General features: G+C 42.1%; 1 protein-coding gene and 1 pseudogene across 1 annotated transcript in view; both read right to left on the minus strand.

The window, feature by feature from the left end:
- The window catches only part of mmp17a (matrix metallopeptidase 17a), a 78,214-nt gene extending 62,901 nt beyond the window's left edge, over positions 1-15,313 (minus strand). The window contains exon 1 of the mRNA XM_068335107.1: positions 14,860-15,313. Coding sequence (XP_068191208.1) covers positions 14,860-14,994 — 135 coding nt within the window. The 5' untranslated portion in view covers positions 14,995-15,313. The remainder of the gene's footprint in view (positions 1-14,859) is intronic.
- LOC137609027 (NEDD8-conjugating enzyme Ubc12 pseudogene) lies at positions 4,321-4,876 on the minus strand (annotated as a pseudogene).
- Positions 15,314-15,836: the final 523 nt, after the last annotated feature.

Here is a 15,836-nt window from a genome sequence, read left to right on the forward strand (position 1 = left end):
AACTAAAAAAATAAAAACACATCAACAGAGTTTCTGCTCTTTGCAGCACCTGTACAGGTTGGACCAAATTCACATTCAGTGTAAAAAAAACAAAAACCATAATGTGTCCAGGCAACGAAACACAGGCTTTGTCGCCAATGTTCTACAATGCAGTGATAATAAAAATGACAGACTCAAATTCATTATTATGTGTCGTCCAGCTGTTAAACATAACCAAAGATTGTACTAAAGAATCACACAAAGTAAAAATACAAACCTTGTGTTAAGTACAAAAGTCTTTACTGATCAAACATCTGTCTCTATCAATTATATCTTTGAGAAAGCCACAAGGCCACTGTAAAAAGTGGTCTAACAATTAAAAAGACTAAATGAATTCAGCCGTAACCAATGTGTGAATCAATGACCAAAATATAAGAAAGTACTCATATATAGCGGTACTGAAAAAGACATTATTCAGTAATAAATCCTACCAAAACAGTTTCCTATAGCCACATGTTTCTTATCTGCTAATCTGCTTAACAATTTCACAAAAGATTTGATAAAAAGATTCAGACTCAGCCTCTGTTCATGGGACAAAGATAGGAAGATTCAGATAAAGGAGGGAGAAAGCGAGACAGCCCTAGAATATAATGACTATGTTTTTATCACACTGACAAAATCTGATAAGACCACTAGAAGGGACCAGAGAGAAACGCAGAACACTGAGAAGTCTAACTGAGTTTGTGGCGCTACAGGGATTTAGTTTACCTCAGCAGTACCTCAAACAATGGAGCAGCTTTGAGCGAGTGCAGTTATAAAGAAGATCTGGTAGGTGATGTAAAATGGCACCTTCATTCTAATGTTACGTGCATTAAAAATGCATTAAAATTTGCAATGCACTCCAGTAACTACACTTTGATATAGACAATAGCTTCTAGCAGAAGAAAACACAGTAGAAAAGTTACCTTTAAGCTTCAATCAGCTGCCTCAGGGGAAAATGATTCAACTTTTTAAAAAAGTCTGGAACTTGTTTTAAGTAGTTTATCACAGAAAATGTGAAACTTTTACAGGTTCCAGATAGAGAGAATATGCAACCCTTCTCTCTTTGGCAAAAATGACTTTCTTTGTTTTAATTAATTCAGATAAAGTGTAAAACGTTATCGGAATTAGACTTAACAGAAAAACAAATTTTAATTGTGTATTTAGTTAACAATCAAGACATTAATTATCTTCATCATTAGCATTCATAGTTTCATCAAATATGTGCTGTTGTTCAGAGCTCTTTGAGCCTGCATTTAAAGGCACAACTGAAAAGTGCAACAATAGATGTCAAAAGGACATTTTGGCTAATGAATGTGAAAGTATGAAATAGTAAAACATCAATAAATTAAAAACAGTTTATGTTCAGTCAAGAAGCAAAGTGACCTTCAGTGTGATATCCCTTACAGGAGACAGTGCTCCTGCTAATAACTGCTAACATCTGTTGGTCTTATCACTCTTGCTGCCTCGCTGCTGACGTCACTAAAATAATATACCGGTAATATATTTAACACACAGTCAGAGCCTTTGACAAGCCAAGATTTCTTCTTGAAAGTTACATTACAGTACACCATAAATTTACGAAAATAAACAGATGAATAGGTCTTTAAGACTGTATTTCAATTGGTGGTACTGCCATTAAAAGCAGAGCAAAAGCCAAACTTGTGGGTTGTGGTTGAGATTGAATGGCAGAGAAAATCATCCTATTCTACAACAATGTGAATATTCAAATAGACAAAAAAATATGCTGTTTTGACAATAGCTTGAAGGTTCTCGCTTGGCATCAACAACAGCTCCAGGTGAAAATAGTGTAATGTGAATGTTAGTTGTGTTGCTGAAATACTTGATCTTTCCTTGACCCAGTTTGCATACTGTACGGCTCATATGCAGCTCCTTTTTGCTCCTTGAATTTTCAAAATCCAGATGGTCTTTCGGTTGAAATCTATGTATGGCAGGCACTGCAGGTTTTTTCCTATCCTCACCAAACTTTACCAAAAGCATTGAAATGGCTCTGACAATTGTTCCACTGTTATTTTATTCTAGTGCAATAATCAAATACTGTAAATATAGTAGGTGTATGATGGTTGCCTGCTCCACGTAACTTTTGTTTGTCTATCATGATACTGAGCTTCGACGGCACTTCCATTCCATTCGAGTAGAGTTTTTACTGTTAGGAGAAACAGTCTAATCAATAAATTACTTTTGTAGAGAAAATGTAATCTGTGTAATTGTCACTTAAGGAGAATCATAATGAGAAATACCTGTAACTCTTTTTGTTTCTCTCCCATCAGTTTAAGAGACAAAAGTACTTAATTAGCCAATGAATGATTGCTGAGCTAACAGGCACCTCAAGATTCAATCTTGAATGAAACAGTCACCCTCCAAATTAATGAAGCTGTGTATTGCTCAGTGGGACAACGTGATTCTGCTCTCAGCAGCAAAGCCTGATTTTTATGTGGTAGCACTAATTACATCAAACCTTTTATTATAATTCTACTAAACTCACAGACGTTGGGTGAACACTCAAAGTCTCCCTGTTGTTAAAATTGTCTTTCGGTCTGTCTTTCACTCTCTTCCCTAATTTCTCTCAGAAACATGTAGATAAAATTGAGCATAAATCAAACAATCCCATTTTCCCCAGGCCAGCAGCGCCTCTCACTTGCTGGCAACGTCAGAGATGAAAACCGCTATGCATTTTTCTTTGGAGAAGTGGCAGTCTCTCTCTCTCTTCATCCTTGCATGCACACCAACATATAAATATAAAGTATTTATTACAATTGTGCCAGAAGGCAGAAGGCAAACTTCAGAGGAGTTGAGTTTCTGTTGCTTTGGGGTTTCCTCAGTGCAGTTGGTGGGCCTCTGGAGCCTTTTAACTTAAACATTCAAGCCGCACAACTCCAAAGACCAACTATAATTATAGGACCTGGTTAGTTCTGCGAATAACTTTGGCAACCAAAACCTTGATCTGGTATATGACTGGAAGAAACCTGGATGCCTTGGTAGAAAGGGCCACATGGAGTTCATTTTGAGTTTTCTATATAAGGAGTGTGGGAGTACAGCAGCTTCCTTTCTGACCACATTAACAGTAAGTCATGTTAAACCAGAGCAAGAATCACATGCAGTGGAATAAAACAAGAATTCCTATTTCAATATCACATCATCTGGTCCACTACCTCTATAAACCTGCGCTCTTTGCCACTTGGTATTACCAAATCTCTGAATTGACATTTGTTTCATATTGATAAAGCCATTAAGGTCTCGGGTGTTCATGCAGAAGCCTGATTCCAGTATCACAGTTAGGCATTACATCAATCCTTCTGTTTTCTGGCCCTAATGTCCACACTGTTTTTCACTGTTCTGGCTGGTAGCATAGTACATGATACAATAGTAAGAGAAGTGAGAGTATAACTGCACTTGGTTTAGAGGTGGTTTTACTCATAATGAAAAACTGAGATTGAGTTTATTTGCAAAAAAAAAACCACCTGGAATGTTGAAATCCACAAATCAAAAATTTTAAATGACATGTTTTACTGCAGAGCATGGCTGGCCAAAATGACGACTGATGGGGAAAGCTAGCTGCTAATGTTAAAAATGTATGCTATGCAAGCTTAGGGGTAATTATTAGCATTCGGTTATCAAACCTGAAAAGCAATAACTGTTTAAATTCCTGATGTTTAGATACGTCACCGTGACGTTTATGTTTTTCTATTTTATATTACATTATTGCAACGTTCGATTGTAGTCAGGCACCTTTTAAGGGAGCCCAGGTGCATCGTACTGTACTGTCAGAGGTCCAGTGCCGTTAGCGCTAGTTTTTAGTTAACGAGAGTTAGCGATCGGAACAACATATATGTACGGAGGCTGTTTACCCGTCCGAACCAAGTCGTTAAATGCAGTTATTCTGTAATGCTGCAGAAAGTTTAATTAAAAAACTGCAAAAGCTAAACTGTTCCCTGTGTGGCGCCTCTCTCTAACCGGAGCAACCACAGTGGATGAGGTGGTTCCATCAAACTGAATACAGTCCCCTCCGAGCATATCTACAATATTGGTCCTTCGAGCCGGATGACTTCTTTTCCTTCGGGTTGGTTTTAGCCTGGGCGGCGGGTGCGGCTGGTGCAACTCCGTCCGTCATGATGCTTGTCAAAGTTCTCGCTTGACGGTACAGATGTGTCCGTGCTCTGCGTGAGTGCTGCTTCCTGTTACTGCAGCTCCCGCTGACAAGCAGGACTGAAGGGATATGGGGGGGGGGGGTGTAAGGGCAGATGGGGGAGGAGGAGGGGAGGGGGTAAGAGAAAGTAGGAGTTATTTGAGACACCTCTCAAAGTAGGTGGCGCCCACGTAGCCACCCCTCAGCGAGTGATGGACGTTCTGCTCGAGGAGCCGCCAGTTCACCCACAGGACCTCCGCCGCCTCCTTGTTTAAAGGGTCCCCAGGGTTAGGCTCTAGAAATAGATGCTGTAGACCGTAGACGATGGAGTTTATTGTCAACACCGGCTTCCAGTCCTCTCAAGATATTTAGGCAGACGTTTCCGTCCAGGTCGATGTTGGGGTGATACACCCTCGTCTCACACTTCACCTTCGGTGGGTCGTGGGGGTAACCCTGTCCTACCTTAAAGTTGAAGATAAACTTTCCTCCTTTGTAAAAACCCTCATCGGGCGAGATGATGAGTCTGAAGTTGAGCAGGTCATCGTCGTCGGGAAAGTTGATCTCACACGTCTTTGGCAGGTTCAGCTCATTGATGTCTTTCTCTATTCGGGGCTGGGCCGTGCTGGCTTTCTTCCCCCCCGGTCCTTGTCTGTTTCCTCCAGCAGATTCCTCGTCTTTCTTCTGCTGCTTCAGGGAGAAGAGCTTAATCATCTTCAGTCGTTTGACAATCGGAGGTCCAAACTGGGGGTCCCTGCAGGGAGTCCGAGTGCTGGCTTCACGGTAACCGGGTCACTTCCGTCCCGAAAGGCACCGTGACGTTGATGGAGCCGGCGCTAGTTTTCAGTTAGCGAGAGTTAACGATCGGAACAACAGATATGTATGGAGGCTGTTTACCCATCCGAACCGAGTCATTGAATGCAGTTATTCTGTAATACTGCTGAAAGTTTAATTAAAAAACTGCAAAAGCTAAACTGTTCCCTGTGTGGCGCCTCTCTCTAACCGGAGCAACCGCGGTGGATGAGGTGGTACCATCAAACTGAATTCAGTCCCCTCCGAGCATATATACAATAATAACCCTCGCAAAAATATTGCATTTGGATTAATTTTTGTTCACATTTGTAAAGTGCACCTGCATTTTCAATTGTCTTCCCATAACTGCTATGATGATGACACTTGGTATTTAAAATGCTTACATTATTCACAAGAGGCAGTCCATACTTCTGTCAGCGCTGATTCCATTAAGCACCAACTATTTGAAAATGGCAGCTATGTTTAAATGAATTAACGGGGGCTTAACAAAACTTCAGTAATGGTGAGTTTGGAACCAGAGCTAATTAATTTCTGATTTATCTCCCCGTGGTATTGACCTTAATTGTTGAACACAGCGATTACACAGTCCTTGATCTTAATCCAAATCAACCAGGACAGTTCAGGAATAATTAAATTCTAGATTTAGCTTTTGCGAAGGTATGATGGAATGGGGGCAGCAAGGTGGTGCAGCGGGTAGTGCTGTTTCCTCACAGCAAGAAGGTCCTTGGTTTGATCCCACCTGAGGCCTTCTATGCAGAGTTTGTACATTGTACCCGTGTCTGCGTGGGTTCTCTCTGGCTTCGCCAAAAACATGCAACTTAGGTGAATTGGCCACTCTAAACTGACCGTAAGTATGAATGTGAAAGTAAGTAGATGTTTGTCTATGTGTGGCCATGGCTAATCTAGGGTGTACCTCGTGTGGCGCTTTCTGATCATTTTGTCCTTAAGATGAAGAATGAATAAATGATGGGATGGAAAGGATTTTTTTCCCTAACTGAAGTTACAAAAATGTCATCCTGAAGTAAGGCTTAGGTTTTGTCTGTAATGAGGCCCAAGAACTGGGTGATATAAATAGAACTGTCATTTTACATTCTTGATACTATACATCAGAGTTTGTGATACAACATATTCAATCATCAGGAAATTTCATTATTTTTCCTAATTTCAAGAGAAATCGTTACATTTATGCTGTTGGGAATAAAATGTTTATAACAGGGCTTCTGTTGTTTACCAAAAACATTTCCTTTGCCCAAACCCTCCTGACGGTTCTCTTGACCTCAACCTACTATTTCGATTTGAAGCACATGTGGCCAAAAATCCAATTTAACTTCTTCACTTTAAATTATATATATTTGACTCAAAATGCAGCGGTAAATACAAGTCTGAATACATGATGTCGAACCTTATCTGGAAAATTGATATGTTACTCTTGTGTAAAAGCCTAATGCAGAATTCCCATCTGAATAGCCATGCTACAGCAGAAGTCAAAGACGTCTTAGGGCTCCACAGACCATAAATCATACCCTCCTCCCACCATTACGCTGATAATCTTCTTTATTTTTTTGTCTCTGGAGAACCTTTATGCCTAACAAGGCTGAGGTTGCTGACTGGAAAGGAGAGAAGCTGTGAATTTGCTACGTACGAGACAAATGTTACATAACATGCTGAACAGTCACTTTCTGTCAATCCCCATGAAGAAATAGTCTCTCTAATATTCAGGTCGCTCTCACATGAAGTGGCTCCAGAAATAATCTCCTTGTCCTGAATACAACTCCCATGATGCAGTTCTGTAGACAGAGGGTCACACTGCATGATGGAAGTGGGACAGTGGTGCTAAAAGTATCCTCATGATCCATGTTAGAATAATACCGATGGAAACAATCATCCAGAGTGTTTTTCTGGCTTGGTTTAACAATCTTGCTCTTAGCTAATGCTAAAAAATGGACCAGTCAGCAATATCACACAAGTTTAAGTTCATAATGACTCACTAATTAAAGACAAATATCACAATTTTGGAGGAAACTACCTTTTTCATTGAGACATACTTTGCTTCTTTAACTCGTAGTTATTCCAGTGCAGGGATCTCCCCACTGCAGATGCCCTTGAATTTCCCTTCATCATGAATTCTGTATGCTGTATCCTGGGGCCTTGGGGTATATTCAGAAGAACCACGATATGTTGCTAGTGAGAAAATTTCCTAATTGAAGTGCAGAAGAAAGTGGGTGGAGAGAGGCTAAGAGACTGAAAGGGATGAATACAATGCTGTAGACATGTATACACATTTCAAGGTACTAATGAGGGCAGTGGTGACTCTTTACTCTTTACTGGTGACTCATTCAATGAAAACCAGGGCTTAGATCCCTTCTGAACAAAACAGAAATATTAAATAATATTTTCCTTGTCCTAGCCACTACTAAGTAGAGGCTGGGGAAGTAATGATACTTGAGGACAGTTGTCTTTCAAAGAGTAGAGAATGAGGAGTATTCTTCTATGAGCATGTTTAAAGATATGGTTGAGTGCTCTGTGAGTCATTGTTTTCATATACAACATATTAAGGGATTTTATAAGCGAACACTTTCTAGGTTTTCTTTCCAAAATCTCCTGATTTTTATCTGCATCAAATAGCTCAACAGGACAGCAGAGTGAACCAGAACCAATATATATTGATGTTTTCAGGTTAACATCAAATGTCCAAAATTTGTCCAAAGTCAGGTGTACTATTGCTTTTCTCTAGAAATCAATGTTTGTAATAGATTACAATAAGTATAAATGTAGAATGTAGATTTAGAAATGTATTCAACCTGCAGGTTTTGAATGTGAGGGCTTGTTATACAACAACATTACCACTGTGTAATCTCTGAGGTTTCTCATAAAACTGAGAGAATTTATGAATCTCTGAACTAATTGCTAACAGCCAAAACTGACTGACATGAACATTTAGTCAAAATAGTATTTTCTTTCTCCAATCGACACATTTTTACTAATCTTTCTTTCTTCACGCATGTGAAGAAGAGTTCACGACAGCATCACAACCAACTACTATGAAAAGAACTCTACAGCTTCACTTTCCATTATGATTAGGACACAGCCAATAGGGAAGCTCCATAAGTGATAGGGTCGCTGTAGTACCATGCAAACAAGGGCTACTACCAACTGTCATAATTCATTTTGTTCATTAAGACCAGGACTACTTATATATTGATTAAAAGAAAAACAGACCAATCTATTGGAGTGCAAACTTCACTTAAAGGTTCCATGTAGGATATTGGGAAATGGAATACAATATTCGTGTAATGAATAACCTGGAACTACAAATTATTGTGTATTAATTACCTCTAGAGAGTGAGTCCTTGTCCAAAAGGTTCTACTTACACATGTTGATCCATCCTTCTTGGAATATATAATTGTTGATCTGCCATATAATCTGTTTTCATTTATGTGTCGCTGCTTCTTGACATGATTTTAGCGCTTGATGAGAAGTCATTTTGATGTCTAGCGTGGATGGAGAGTGAGCGGCAGCTGTGTGGGAGCAGAGGAGGGATGCCGACTGCTCCGCAGGAATTGGTGCCAGATGGTGGTGTCATTGAAGAAATTAAACAGGGAATGAGAGTGAGAAATGAAGAGGCAGAGTGTGGTTGGTTTTCTAGGCAGAAACACACACACACACAGACACACAGACACAGACACAGACACAGACACAGACACACACACACACACACACACACACACACACACACACACACACACACACACACACACACTGTAAGGTTTAAGGATGGTTGTGTTTCCTTAGCGAGTGAAATTCCACAGGTGGATGAATATCCAGTAATTTAGGTAATTCATCAGCTACTAATCTGGCCAGCTCAGACTCACTTATCAAAAGGGAAGCCGCAAATGTTCGATTTAATAGTTCCTTCTGGAGCCTCAGCAGTTCTGTTTGAATTGAGAAAATACTCCTCACGAGGATCATAATCAGATGAGCAGAGAACACAGAGCGCATTACTTTTTTAGTTGTTATAACTCGGTTCCCTCAAGTGCTGAAATTGCAAATTGGCATTTTGCGGTGATACATCAAAACGGACAGCAGCAACGCCATAAAATGTTACTTCAGCTGGAGTTCAATGATACATCAGTAACTTTAGGAGTCTGTGTGCAGTTGTTATGTGGACATACACCTTACTTAAGATTTGTACTTTCAACTAAAGGCCAAGTGATGGAGCACCATGTCAACTGAGTGCAAAGGGGCTGCAGAGAAGCACTGTTACAGCCGAGTCCAGAGGATTGCTTTGCAGTTAGATGTTTTTGTGTGTGTTTTAAGTCCTGAGTATATACCAGACACACACACACACACACACACACACACACACACACACACACACACACACACACACACACACACACACACACACACACACACACACACATTGTATAGAAAGAAAAATGTGTGCAATCATCTGATAGCATCAGTACTTTAGAACACTTCCAGTGGCACAGTGTCCTCTGGATGTCTCCTGCATCCCAGTGACAAGAAATCAGTCACTGGCCAGCGAATCATCATCTCAACTGATTATAATGATGCTTCCACCCTATTCTGCATGGTAAACTATGGGCTAGAATAACATAACCATGTCTGGATAAACTAACTTCTCTATTAGTCATCAATCATCAGATTATCTTGTTTTTCAATGAATCTATCCATCCATCCATCTTCCACCGCTATCTGGAATCGGGTCGCAGGGGCAGCAGCTTCAACAGGGAGCCCCAAACTTCCCTTTCCCTGGCCACAACCACCAGCTCTGACTGAGGGATCCCAAGGCATCCCCAGGCCAGTGTTGAGATGTAATCCCTCCACCTGGTCCTGGGTCTGCTCCGAGGTCTCCTCCCAGCTGGACATGCCAGAAACACCTCCCTAGGGAGGAGCCCCGGAGGGATCCGCACCAGATGTCCAAACCACCTCAACTGACTCCTTTCCATGCAAAGGAGCAGCGGCTCTACTCTGAGCCGCTTGTGAACAGCAATGTTTCTCACCTTATCTCTAAGGGAGACACCAGCTATCCGCCTGAGAAAGCCCATTTCAGCCACTTGTATCCGCGATCTCGTTCTTTCGGTCATGACCCATCGCTCATGACCATAGGTGAGGGTAGGAACGAAGATTGAACGGTAGATGGAGAGCTTTGCCTCTCGGCTTAGCTCCCTCTTCGTGACAACAGTGCAGTAAAGCGACTGCAATACCGCTCCTGCGGCCCCAATTCTCCATCCAGTCTCACGCTCCATTGTTCCCTCACTCGTGAACATGACCCCAAGATACTTGAACTCCTTCACTTGTGCAAGGACCTCATTCCCCACTCGGAGAAGCAGTCCACCGGTTTCCTGCTGAGGACCATGGCCTCAGATTTGGAGGTGCTGATCCCCATGAAAATCACGAACAGAATTGGTGATAAAGCGCAGCCCTGGCGAAGGCCAACAGCTACTCGGAACAAGTCCGACTTACTGCCGAGAACCTGAACACTGCTCTCACTTTGGGCGTACAGGGATTGGATGACCCTGAGGAGAAGCCCCCTCACCACATACTCCCGCACTACCTCCCACAGTATATCCCTGGGGACCCGATCGTACACCTTTTCCAAGTCTACAAAACACTGTAAACTGTATGCAAATGCAGACAAGGCGAGGAGAACTATAAAATAAACATTCATCACTGCTATTATATCAATGTTACCTATATTAATATTTGTATCTGCTTAATTTTCATTACAACCCATACAAAAAATAAAACTAGCAATAAAGGCCTTGGCCTGGTGTGTTACTGATAAAGCACAATGAAATGAACATCTGCATGGGACAGACTTCATGGCTGTTATCCCCATGGAAATAAACTTGGCTTTTAAAACAAACTGATAAGTACAAGTGAGGGGTTGGTAGGAGATAAAGTCTACAAAACACATGTAGACTGGATGGGCATACTCCCAAGCCACCTCTAGGATCCCTGCGAGAGTAAAGAGCTGGCCCGTTGTTCCATGACCAGGACGGAACCCACATTGTTTCTCCTCAATCTGAGGTACGACAATCGGCCGGACCCTCCTTTCCAGCACTTGGAAAGGAGGAAAGAGGAACCACCACCCCAGTCTGCCACTCTTTCGGCACTGTCCCAGACTTCCACGCAATGTTTAAGAGGTGTGTCATCCATGACAGCCCCTCAACACCCAGAGCCTTCAGCATTTCTGGGCAAATCTCATCAACACCCGGGGCTTTTCCACCGTGAAATTGTTTAACTACCACAGTGACTTCACCCCGAGAGATTGACTCGAATCCAACATCATCCTCCAGCTCTGCCTGTGCAACAGAGGACGGATCAGTTGGGGTAGTTGGATTAAGGAGTTACTCAAAGTATTCCTTCCACGGACAGACAACCTCCTCAGTCCCCCACTCCTCAGTCGAGGTCAACAGTGTCCCATCCCTGCAGTATACAGCTTGGATGGTCCCCCCTTTCCCCCTTCTGAGGTGTCGGACAGTCCTCCAGAACAACTTTAGTGCTGTCCGATAGTCCTTCTTCATGGCCTCTCTGAACTCCTCCCACACCCTCTGTTTTGCCTCCATCACAGCCGAGGCTGCAGTCCTTTTGGCCTGTCGGTACCCTGCAACTTCTCAGGAGTCCCCAGGTACAACATGCCCCTGAAGGCCTCCTTCTTCAGTCTGATGGCTTCCCTGACCACCGGGGTCCACCACGGTGTTCGAGGGCTACCGACCCTTGAGGCAGCCAAGACCTTGAGACCACAGCTCTCAGCTGCAGCTTCAGCAATGGAAGCTTTGAACATCGACCATTCAGGTTCAATGCCCCCAGCCTCCACAGGGATGCACGAGAAGCTCCTTCGGAGGTGGGAGTTGAAGGCCTCGCGGACCGAGTCCTCCTCCAGACATTCCCAGTTCACCCGCACTACTCGTTTGGGCTTACCAGGTCTATCCAAAGGTTTCCTCCACAAACGGACCCAACTCACCACCAGGTGGTGATCAGTTGACAGCTCTGCCCCTCTATTCCCCCGAGTATCCAAAACACGGTCAAATGTCAGATGATATGATCACAAGATCAATAATTGACCAAGTGAGGGGTTGGTAGGAGATAAAGTGAAGTACACATACCAATGAAATAATACTCTAACTTATACAAAATGTGACTAGCAGAGCTGGGACAGTGAGCTTATCTTCTAGACTAAAATGAGAACCATTAAACACAGCATATGCACTAATGTCACTACTTCTTCTTCTTCTTCCAATGTCACATTCAGCCGCAAAACAAAAACACCCCCAGAAGTTGTGGTTATGACTTAATAACCTAAATTGAGTGGCAGGCATTAAATAACATGGTAATTATACCATGCAGTTATTATTACAGCCCTACACTCAACGCGGGCAGACATCTGCCAAGGCCACAGGAAATAAAGACGGAGCCACTGGACGTCTGAGATTGTGCCCCCCAACCTGCACTGGTCACAAAAGTTTATTTAGTCGAACTCGAAATGAAAGTTTGTAGAAAGGTGGGGTCTTTATTATCGATCTTGATTGACTTAAACCCAATCGGATGGTTTGTGATGAGATGGAAGACAAAGTAAAGGCATAAGGGCCAACAAATGTTCAGCAAATCTGGAAACTCCTTCAAGACTGTTAGAAAAACCAACACACACCCACATATTTGTGACCTCTGCCCAAAGACATATTAAGAGCAACACCATAGAACAAATCACTGAACTAGAAGGAGCTGCTTTGAAAGTGGTGTCAGATGAAGTGAAACAAGACTCCCAAACACCACAACAGGAGTAACCCTGAGACAGAACAGGCCGTCCAGACGCTGCAGCACCACTGTGGACAGAGCGTATCATGCAGCACTATCTAGAAAAGTGGAGAAGCTTCCACCTTGAGATTTATTTTCTCTGCCGTGGTAAATGGAGGAAAATTGCTGCTGATACCACAACTTTTCATCTGATGGTACAGTTGTGTCCCATTTTACGCACATAAAAAAATGACATCTTCCAATACAAATCTAAGTTGGATGATAACCTTTCAGCAAACGTAACACCACAAAAGAAGAAAGATGTGTGTTTGTTGTCTGAACAGCTAGGCCAAGTTCAAGTTTTTTTAATGATCTCTTTTTGAATAGGGTCTACATCCTGTTTTACAAGAAGACCGGTGATCACAGAGTAACCCAAAGTTGAAGAAATCCTAATCTGAAAGATGGCAAAAAAGGGTTTCATTGATTGAAAATGAACAGATAAACCTGGGAAATATGGCCATTGGTCAAAGTGCAGCACTGTTATATGGTGCAACTGCAAAATAAAATGAGAAAAGAAGTTATAGTCCAATAGTGGAGGGGCTGTTAATGTAACAGCTGGTTTCAAGCCTTTAGTTGTTTGTGACCGATACTGCACAGAAAGGAAGTGCACAGAGGTTGTGATGAAAACCTTGTCAGATGCAGACACATTGACCTTTGGGAAAAAATAGAGGAAAACTTTGTCTTTAGAGGTTCGATGCTACAGATCGTGATGACCCGATGGCAGCGATGTTAGCATCCACCTCTGCAAAGAGGCTGGACATGCTAGGCGAATAATAATGCAGGATTAAATTAGAAACAATCACTACAGATTTAGGTTAAATTAATGACACTAATTTAAGCTGACAATATAAGACTAAAAAATAAAATGGCCAACCCAATCTGGCAATAACGCATCTGTCTTGTGACATCTGTACAAAACATCATAAAAGTAGAAAAGACTCACAGGGAAAAAAAAGAACTAAAATGAGTGTTGAGAGAAACAAAGAGAGAAGTTCATGAACCAAAAGAAAAGGTGTGAACTGCAAGTGTGAGGTGCCAGTTCACCTCCTGGGCACTGCTGAGGACCCTTGAGCAAGGCACCATCCCCTGACAAGTTGCTCCTAGTTGCACCCCACGTGAGAGCTGCCCGTGTATATGTGTATGTGTGTGTGCGTATGTGTATGGGCCTGTACCAATATATACACATGTGTTACTAGAGTGAAAGAAAGTAATATTTCCACTAGGGTTGATAAAGGATTGATAAAGAATTGATTATTATTACTATATAGAAAGTGAAATAATACATAAATTACTATTTCTCGTATTAACAGAGCATTTTTATAAAGATGTTGCAAAAAATCAACACGGTAGGGTAAATGGGGTTAGACTAAGGTCCAAATGTGTTTACAGCCCTCATCAGTGTCTACTTTCATTCATCAGCTGCTCCACTACAGTCTCCTCTAGAGGATCCCGTGTTTTAAATACAGCAAATGACTGAATTTGACATCAGGTCCTCCATAGGCAAAGTTCTGATGCAATAACCTCTATGTTCTCATGGGATCAGTTCGTCCCAGGCGTTTTATAAGAACAGCGTGAGGAAAACTGTCGATTTCACGTCAAGGGGAAATTCACTCGGACACATTTAGCCTGTAATTGACGATCGGATTAATTCTCTTCTTCCTACACAGGTGGATTGAGTTGTTATAGCTGGACAACCTCTTATTCCGTCATGCAGCGAGCAGCAATCCGCCGCTCCGCCTCGCTGGGCTGCAGAAAGGAGTTAAAATTCAGAACAAGTATCCGGAGAAGACAGCAGTTGCTTTTCTTGGAGTAGCCCAAGAAAGAAGAGGAAAAACCTGCGAGCACACACACACACACACACACACACACACACACACACACACACACACACACACACACACACACACACACACACAAATACACACACACACACACACACACACACACACACACACAGCCCCGCTGGATGGCAGGGTTTGATGGACAAGACAGAAGACGTTCACCAGAATTATTAGGCATGAAAAAAACTTACTTCTGCTGAGGAAAAAAGAAAACTTACCACCCCTGTGTCCAGCTGCTCTGTAGTCCGAGAGGGAGCTGCTCCAGTCAGAGGTAAAAACCACAAAATCGGCAGCAGCAGCAGCATCTCCGGAGAATTATTCCTCATCCACTTGTGCACAACCACAGAAGTCATGTTGCCCTATGACAGGCTGATCCTGCAGGGCTCACACACCGACCCGGACAGCAGCATCCACCGAGAAAAACCGACGACAAAACTTTTGTTTCAAAAAAATTAGCCCAAATAAGTCTACCTCACTGTTGAGCGCAAACACATAAAACACATTAAAACCACCGCTGGCCGACTTCAGATCATTAAAAGCTGTTTATATCAAGCACTGCTGCACTTCTCTCTGTCATCGAAGTGTTTCTTGTCGGAACCAAACTGCGTGTTCCGGTCTTGTTTCGCTCCACCAGAGTATCACCCCTGAGCAAGAAGCACGAGCCTCTTTCTGTCTGCGTTCTGGTCTCGAGCGCTAGAAAATGACAGCAGCTGCGTGCCGTGCGATTGTGTCGCGAGCCGCAGGATCCAACTAAAGTTAGCCATAGGAACCTGATCTACTTCCGGAAATTGTAGTCAAAATAAAATCCTCCAACTGGTCTTCAAAAGTAATGACAAGGATCATTCCACTAAAACTTTTAGAGGTTAATCAGATCGGTCCCTACCTGAAACGTATTTCTACACATAATTAATGTAAAGAGTTGCTAGATCATCAAAGGGCCAATGTGATAATCACTACAATTAATCTATGATGAAAGGATTAATGGAAAATTATTATTAATTGTAAGCTTCACAGTTATTTACATGTTGTAATAATCAGAACATACCAACATTTACTTATCAAAATTAAAAAAAAAACAAGGCAAACATTTATTGCTTTTTCATATTCATGTCATTATACATCAAATGGCTAAATGAGCATGGTTTGGATCACTATGTAAACAATTATTAAAAATCACTTCTGTCCGTAATAGTCT

The sequence above is a fragment of the Antennarius striatus genome, chromosome 15 (genome assembly GCF_040054535.1).
Source record: "Antennarius striatus isolate MH-2024 chromosome 15, ASM4005453v1, whole genome shotgun sequence".
Taxonomy (NCBI): Eukaryota; Metazoa; Chordata; class Actinopteri; order Lophiiformes; family Antennariidae; genus Antennarius; species Antennarius striatus.